The 8,864-nt window shown below is 47.8% G+C and overlaps 1 protein-coding gene across 1 annotated transcript in view; it reads right to left on the bottom strand.

Annotated features, from left to right (window-relative positions):
* The window catches only part of DVL3 (dishevelled segment polarity protein 3), a 62,680-nt gene that overhangs the window by 20,298 nt on the left and 33,518 nt on the right, over window positions 1–8,864 (bottom strand). Inside the window, exons 3-5 of the mRNA XM_029285745.1 lie at window positions 5,172–5,293; window positions 2,409–2,515; window positions 916–1,051 (exon numbers count right to left, since the gene is read on the bottom strand). Coding sequence (XP_029141578.1) covers window positions 916–1,051; window positions 2,409–2,515; window positions 5,172–5,293 — 365 coding nt within the window. The remainder of the gene's footprint in view (window positions 1–915; window positions 1,052–2,408; window positions 2,516–5,171; window positions 5,294–8,864) is intronic.

The raw sequence follows: 8,864 nt of genomic DNA, 5'->3' as shown, positions 1-8,864 counted from the left end.
TAATAATAATAATAATAATAATAATAATAATAATAATAATAATAATAAAGTTGGAAGGGACCTTGGAGGTCATCGAGTCCAACCCCCTGCTCAGGCAGGAAACCCTATACCATTTCGGACAAATGGCTGTCCAGTCTCTTCTTAAAAACTTCCAGTGTTGGAGCATTCACCGCTTCTGGAGGCAGGTTGTTCCACTGGTGAATTGTTCTAACTGTCAGGAAGTTTCTCCTTAGTTCTAGGTTGCTTCTCTCCTTGATTAGTTTCCATCCGTTGCTTCTTGTCCTGCCTTCAGGCACCTTGGAAAATAGCTTGACTCCCTCTTCTTTGGGGCAACCCCTGAGATATTGGAATACTGCTATCATGTCCCCCCTCGTCCTTCTCTTCATTAAACTAGACATACCCAATTTGGATTTGGATCACACGCCCATGGGGAATGCTGCAACAGTCATAAGTCTGAAAAATGGTCGTAAGTCACTGTTTTCAGTGCCGTTGTAACTTGAAACAGTCACTAAACGAATGGTTGTAAGTCAAGGACTATCTGTGTTTTAGCACAGAGGTCCCCAACCTTTTGGGCACCAGGGACCAGTTACGTGGAGAGAGGTTTTCCCGTGGACCGGACAGTGCGTGGTTTTGTGTGTTGTCTGCATCCTGTTTTGTTGCTTGTTTATGCGGACCGGTTGCTGGCATGCCGCGGCCCGATACCGGTCCACGGACCTGGGGTTGGGGACCCCTGCTTTAGCATGTCAAGTAAATCTGGCCATCTGGAACCTATTTGATAAATCAGCTGAATGTCGCGTGCAATCCCAACCCTTATTAGAAAAGATCCTCCATCAACAAGTCACTTAATAACGGAAAGAAAAAGAAACTTAAAGCATCCTTTACAAGAGTTATTTCACCTTCTAACTGTCTCCTCACCTGCTGGTGGAATCATCCTCATCGGAATCGAAGAAGCTGGTGGTCTCCAGTTCACTACTCATCAGGGTGGAGGAGCTTTCATAACCCCCGAGTTCCCGCCGCCGGTCCCCCTTGGTCATGCCGTTCACCCTGGGGGCTGGAGGAAGCAGGGACTGAGTCTCTTTCTTTGTGAAAAAGTACCGTCTACAATGCATCGTCCCGTTTCGCTTATTCACTCTTTCTACTCCACCTTCTCTCTCGGGAGCGCTAGGCACTTGCATGTCGGGATGGGACACTGGCCAACTCACTCCAGCCTTCTCACTGTTACCTGACTCACCACAGCCAGGGCCAACTCAGCCACAGAACCATTCAATGAGGGATAACTCCAGAGAGGGACAAGTAGAATTGCAGCTCACCCCAGCCTCAATGACTACTAATCTGAGAAGGTTCAAACCTGAAGCAACACAAGGCCCATGTTGAATTGCCCCACAAGAAGTCGGGCGGGATGAGTTGGCCAGGGCGAGACAGTTGGTGCGAGTCAGCCACAGCGAATTATCCTAGACCGGGGATCTTCAAACTTGGCCCTTTTATGACTTGTGGACTTCAACTCCCAGAATTCCTCAGCCAGGCGTGCCTGGCTGAGGAATTCTGTGAGTTGAAAGTCCACAAGTCATAAAAGGGCCAAGTTTCAAGACCCCTGTCCTAGACCAGGGGTGGGGAACCTTGGCTCCTTTATGACTTGTGGACTTCAACTCCCGGAATTCCTCAGCCAGTGTACCTGGCTGCGGAATTCTGGGAGTTGAAGTCCACAAGTCATAAAAGGGCCAAGTTTGAGGACCCCTGTCCTAGACCAGGGGTAGGCAACCTTGGCTCTTTTATGACTTGTGGACTTCAACTCTCAGAATTCCTGAGCCAGCCATGCTGAGCCATCCCTGTCCTAGCCCCCTGCATGTGGCCAGTTGAGGATGGGGGAGCCCTCTCTATTTTAATTCCAAAATAAGCACGCCATGAGTAGATGAAGCTCAGAGGGTGTGCGTGGCCCAAAGTCACCACAGGTCACCTGGCACTGCCTGCTGAACTCAAGCGCGCATTTTTCTGACCCTGCATGGCTGCCCTGGAGACACAGGAAAAGGCCCATCTCTTTTTAGCCGGGCTGAAAACATATTCCATTTCTACTTCTATTCTAATATTTATTGGATTGACAAGGCCGTCCAAATCAAAGAACGCAACCCTGGGTAATATATAACGACGACGACAACAAAAATCAAATAAATGGCTAAAACACAGACAATATATCAGTATGAAATACAGAATATAAAACGGTAACAAAAAAAAACAACTCAAAGGCTAAATTCACCCAGTTCCCAAACTCACTAATTGCATTTTAGCTTATCAGTTTGGGGGGAATCCAGCCTCAGGGGATGAACTGAGTAAATTAGGACTTAACGCAAGGAAACATGTTGTGCGAACACAGCCACGGGTTTGATTTCAAAGGGGGAGGGGGGAATCCTCACCATGCTCAGGACCCTCCTTCCTGCGTGGCCGTTCCCTCTGGACCGACACAACGGAGTCAGTCTCTGTCTCATTATCCAGGTTCTCTCGGCTTCCCCCACTATTTGGGCTGCAAGGCAAAAACATATATTTCAGGTGGTACCGTATTTCCCTGAAATTAAGACCGAATCGGAAAATAAGCCCTAACACGATTTTTTTTTCAGGATGCTCGTAATATAAGCCCCCACCCCAGTTAAGATTGTCAGCCAGACAGATGCATTTAGTGTTGTATTTCCCCAAAAATAAGACCTAACCGGAAAATAAGCTCTAATGCGTCTTTTGGAGCAAAAATTAATATAAGACCTGGTCTTAATTTCGGGGAAGCACGCTAGCACACCCCAACAATTGGGAGGCTCTGTTCTATGCAAGTTGCCATCCTGAGGTCCCGGTGGCCAACTCAACCACACAGCAAAGTTGCCTCTCTGGATCACACCCCCTTCAGGTGGCACAGCAGGGAACCACACTCCCATCTTCCTCACTCTCATGTTAAACAGATCGAAATACTTAGTTCTCAACTTACAACACAATTGAGCCCCAAAATTTCTGTTGCTGAGACAGTTATTAAGTGAGTTTCGCCCCATTTTAATGACCTTTTTTGCTATGGTTGGTAAATGAATCACTGCAGTTGTTAAACTAGTAACATGTTTGTTAAGTGAATCTGGAATTAACAAAATTCACTTTAACAACTGTCTCACTTAGGAACAGAAATTTTGGGCTCAATTGTGGTTGTAAGTCAAGGACTACCTGTATATGCTATATTTTTTACTTGGGTCATTCCATACATCAAGAACCATCTGTGCTTATGAACATCCTGTAAGAGGAAAAGGGCATTGCACAGGTGTAGTTGTATTTGTGTTGGCCTCACTTCAGCATTTTGCCAAACAATCTCAGTCAGAGATAGGCAACCTGGGCTCTTTTATGACTCGCGGACTTCAACTCCCAGAATTCCTGAGCCAGCCACGCTGAGGGGAAAGGGAGAGGTTTCCAAGCTGAGCCATGCTGGCTCAGGAATTCTGGGAGTTGAAGTCCACAAGTCATGAAGGGGCCATAGTTCCCCCATGCTGGCTCAGGAATTCTGGGAGTTGAAGTCCACGAGTCATAAAAGAGCCAAGGTTTCCTACCCCTGATCTAAGTGCACTGGATCACAGAAGACAGACACGGATGACAGACTTTCCCCAAAGGATTTACTGTACAGATAGTCCTCAACGTACGACCAGAACTGAGCCCAATATTTATGTTGCTAAGCGAGAAATTTGTTGAGTGAGTTTCGCTCATTGACATTGGTTAAATGAATCACTGCAGTTCTTAAATTAGTAACATGGTTGTGAAGTGAATCTGGTTTCCCCCTTGACATTGCTGGTCAGAAGGCCGCAAAAGATGATCACATGACCCTGGGACATTACAACCGTCGTTAAATACATGCCAGTTGCCAAGCCTCTGAATTCGGATCACGTGACCACAGGGACGCTGCAATGGTTGTTAAGCACGAAAAACGGCCGTTAAGACACTTTTTTCTGGGCCCTTGTAACTTGAAACGGTCACTAAACAAGTGGTTGTAAGTCCAGGACTACCTTTAAGGCCACTGGTACAACAACTGTCCAACAGATTTTACTCCCAGGTCTTTAAGCAAAAGGACCTCCCATTTCTGCGCCAGAGAGCCTTTTTAATAAAAGGCCTAAGTCAGGGGTAGACAACTTTGGCCCCTTCATGACTCATGGACTTCAACTCCCAGAATTCCTGAGCCGGCATGGTTCAGCTTGGAAACCTCTCCCTTTCCCCTCAGCATGGCTGGCTCAGGAATTCTGGGAGTTGAAGTCCACGAGTCATAAAAGAGCCGAGGTTGCCTATCCCTGGCCTAAGTTACTGATGCTTTTTCCTAACCACCCAAAGCTTGTCAGTTAGCTCTGAGCTGCAAGCTTTCCAACACAAAGCACAAATTAACATCAGTATATTTAAAATCTGGTGTCAGGTTTGGTCCCCAAAAAGGAAAGCCTTTTGGGTTGGTAATGAATCTATACAGATCAATGTATATGTATTTATGCGCCAGGGTATAAGTATATACATTGTGTTGTTTATAGCGTGTTTCTAAGTGTGTTTTGTATGTGTACACTTTTGAGAGCAGGCAACAGATTTTCATTTTTAATATGTGCCAGTGCGCCCACAATAATAATAAAAAAATGACAACAAAGTTTATCTTATTTTATGCCACCAAACCTAGGGAACTGTCCCTGCAAAAACATCCAATAATTCCAGGCTCAAAGTGTTAAGGATCTAAAACATAATACAGTAGTCCTTGACATACAACAGTTCGTTTAGTGACTGACGTTAACAACGGCACTGAAAAAAGCGACGTATGGCCATTTTTCACACTTACAACTGTCGCAGCATCCCCACGGTCAGGTGATCAAAATTCAGACGCTTGGTAACGGACTCGTATTTACGACGGTTGCAGCGTCCCCCTGGGTCACGTGATCCCCTTTGGTGACCTTCTGACAAGCAAAGTCCACGGGGGAGCCAGATTCACTTAACAACCGTTTTACTAACTTAACAACCGAAGTTATTCATTTAACAACTTTGGCAAAAAAAAGGTGGTAAAATGGGACCAAAATCGCTTAACGACTGTCTCACTGAGCGACAGAAACTTGGGTGCTCAATTGTTGTCGTAAGTCGAGGACTATCTTAACTTTCTGCTCCAACCCAAAGCCTCGCATTGCGACTTCACTTACTGAAATGAGGGAGGCCTGGAATCTCCGATGCCGCCAGTTCGCTCTAGGGAGGATGGCAATTCCGGCTGACTCTCGGCACAGATGGACCCGGCGTCCGAATGGGATCCCTCAGCAGACACCAGCTGGAAGAAGAAATGTCAGAGAAGATAAGCCAGCTGGGAGAGATGAGAAAATGTTCCTTTGGGAAGGGAAGGGTTCCTGCAAAATATCAAAGCAATCCTTAGTCTAATGCAGGGTTAGGCAACTTTGGCTCTTTTATGACTCGTGGACTTCAATTCCCAGAATTCCTGAGCCAGCCATGCTGAGGGGAAAGGGAGAGGTTTCCAAGCTGAGCCATGCTGGCTCAGGAATTCTGGGAGTTGAAGTCCACGAGTCATGAGGGGGCCATAGTTCCCCCATGCTGGCTCAGGAATTCTGGGAGTTGAAGTCCACGAGTCATAAAAGAGCCAAGATTGCCTACCTCTGATCTAATGCCTTGTTTATCAACATGGGCAATTTTGAAGATGTGCGGACAGTATGATGATGGTGTGGGAATTCTGGGAGTTCACACAAATTGGCTAGGGAATTCTCTGAGTTGAAGTCCGCACCTGCTGGCTGGTGAATTCTGGGAGTTGAAGTCCACACATACTGCCTGGGGAATTCTGGGAGTTGAAGTCCATACATAGTGGCTGGGGAATTCTGGGAGTTGAAGTCTGCACGTGCTGGCTGGGGAATTCTGGGAGATGAAGTCCACACATACTGGCTGGAAAATACTGATCTAATGCCTATATTCAGTGACACCAAGCAACAGGCAAAGATGTAATTCAGCTTCTGCAGCTGAGAAGAGAATCCCCTGTATTTAGCTGCTAAAATAAGACCTCCAAGCAAAATGCATCAATGACGATTCAGCAAAATATTCACTTTTCCTAATATTAAAGCATAATCTGCTAATACAGACATGTCAAACTTGTGATGTCACATGACGTCGCACAACGTATCGGGATGATTTTGCCATTGCCGGCAATGGGGTGGGCGTGGCTTCCAGGTGACGCGTCCGGCCCGCGGGCCGGCAATTTGACACCCCTGTGCTAATAGGATTTTCAGAAGAAAAATAACTTATTCAGTCATTAGGTTCATACAGCCGCCTATCTCACGTACTTGACTCTGAGCAACTCAGAATATTAAAATAAGTAAAAAATTGTTATTATTATTCTAATTATATTTGTATCCCAGTTTTTTTTAATATCTAACTCCAGGCAGCGAACATACCCAATGACACATGGTGGGTTTCAAATAATTTAACAACTGGTTCTCCTGGCCGCCCCACCCACCAGAGACCCCTGGAACTCCCCCAACCCTGCCCAGCCCCCACCACGAGTAACACTGAGGTGGCCATGCCCACCCAGTCTGCCGTGAGCACCGTAGCCATGCCCACCCAGTGGCCACACTTCCCCCCCCGGTGATAAATAAGTGGGGTTTTGGTTGCAGTTTGGGCACTCGGTTTGTAAAAGGTTCTGCTCTATTCGGTCCTTCTCTAACTCAGCTCAGCCTATTTCACAGGGTTGTTGCTGTGAGCAGAAATGTGCAAAAGGATTGCTTGTCTGCTGGTTTAAGCTGCTGAACAAAAGAGGTGGGAGGCGAGTCTGAGAAATAAAGAAGGGTGGGGTCCTTGGTGCTCTCCGAGCTTGTTTGCCAACACTGATGTTGTTCTGTAGTTGGGTAATGAAATGTACGCAAGAAAACAACCATCTAAGAGAGCACCAAGATCCCCATAGTCTCCTTCTCCTTCTTCTCCTCTTCCTCCTCCCCCCCCTTCTAGCACTGATGATGTTACCTAATTGAGCCATGGAACATCTGCAAGGATACACACAGCCCCCATTACGAAATACCAAGCAGGGTGGAATACCCCATCCAGTTTTGGTCACCAGGATGCAAAAAAGATGTTGAGACTCTAGAAGGAGTGCAGAGAAGAGCAACAAAGATGATTAGGGGACTGGAGGCTAAAACATATAAGGAACGGCTGCTGGAATTGGGTATGTCTAGTTTAATGAAGAGAAGGACGAGGGGGGACATGATAGCAGTCTTCCAGTATCTCAGGGGCTGCCCCAAAGAAGAGGGAGTCAAGCTATTCTCCAAGGCGCCCGAAGACAGGACAAGAAGCAATGGATGGAAACTAATCAAGGAGAGAAGCAACCTAGAACTGAGGAGAAATTTCCTGACAGTTAGAACAATTAACCAGTGGAACAACCTGCCTCCAGAAGCGGTGAATGCGCCAACACTGGAAGTTTTTAAGAAGAAACTGGACAGCCATTTGTCCAAAATGGTATAGGGCAGGCATGTCCAAAGTCCGGCCCNTAGTGAAATGAATGAGATCTATTGACTAATTTGTGATTTACATGATTATATGGAAAGTTGTTTAATAATAGAGTAATTATTAAGATTTAATATGTAAACCCGGACTGGTAAACTTGCTGAAGTGATGTTACTTTCTGGGATTAATCCCACTTTTGTGTTACCCCTTTCCCCTGGTCTAACCTTTTTGTATGTTTCCCGTTGTCTTATCCTTTTTGACCATATCCCTTTATTACCTTTATAAAACTCAACAAAAATATTTATTAAAAAAAAAGAGAGAAAGAGATGGGCAGTGCAGCAGGAAACCTGGTAGAAATGTTGGCCACTGACATATCCTTTCCTCTCTTTTGATTTTGCCCAAATATATCAGTCTTCAAGGTAAGAAATAGAAGCAGCAGGGATCTGAGGAACATCCCTTATAGCTGTAGGTAGTATAACAGAGTCTTGAGAGCCTGCCAGAATTTCTCACCCCACTTTATACGAAACAGAATCAAGGCGAGGCTTTTTGAGTTTCTTTCTCATACTTTCCAAAAAATTTTCAGGCCTGAATTGCCTTCTGTCTTCTCTTAATGCAGGCATGTCCAAAGTCCGGCCCGCGGGCCATTTGCGGCCCACGGCCCGGTTTAATCCGGCCCTCGAACAGCCCTCCCTGCTCTATGTAAATGCGGCCCTCCCATGGCCCTCCGGCAAGTCCCATGAGAGAGAGAGACACACACAGAGACAGAGGCACTTGCACTTGCACTTCTGTCTCTCTCTCTCTCTCTCATGGGACTTGCCCCCTTGCAGGGCTCCTCATTGGCCCTGCACCCGGGTGCCCCACCCCCTGGGAGAAGGGCGGACAGGAAGTCCCTTTCCCGAGCTGGCCCCGTCCCAGGCGCACATGGCTGGGGAGCCATGCGGGGAAGCCCCAAGATCCCCGCCCGGCTCGTTCCCGCCGCCGCCCAGTTCATTGCCGCCGCGGCCGCCGCGGCCCAGCATGTTCCTGCCACCGCCGCAGCGTCGCAGGGAACGGAAGGTAAGGGGGGAGGGCTGCGTGTTCCTGCCACCGCCGCAGCCGCCCGGCTCGTTCCCGCCGCGGCCGCGGCCACCCAGCTCGTTCCCGGCATCGCCCCGGCCTGTGATGCTCCAGGTACAGCCCTCCCCCCTTCCCTTCCGTTCCCTGTGGTGCTGCGTGTCGAGGCCGGGACGGAATACCCCGGGCCGCCACAGCCAAGCGTGAAGGGGAGCACTGCCGCGAAGTGGCTGCGGGGCAGGTTGTGCGCCCCCGGCTTACTTTTTGCAGTCTCGGCTGGGGCATCGCTTCCTGGGCTGCTCCCTGGGCAGCCGAACCAGCCACATGTCTCCCCGTGCTGGGCGGCAGTC

This window comes from Protobothrops mucrosquamatus, unplaced genomic scaffold (genome assembly GCF_001527695.2).
Source record: "Protobothrops mucrosquamatus isolate PMUCROS unplaced genomic scaffold, P.Mucros_1.0 scaffold2171, whole genome shotgun sequence".
Taxonomy (NCBI): Eukaryota; Metazoa; Chordata; class Lepidosauria; order Squamata; family Viperidae; genus Protobothrops; species Protobothrops mucrosquamatus.
Note: the sequence above shows the minus strand (reverse complement) of the source record. Positions and strands in the feature narration are given on the sequence as shown.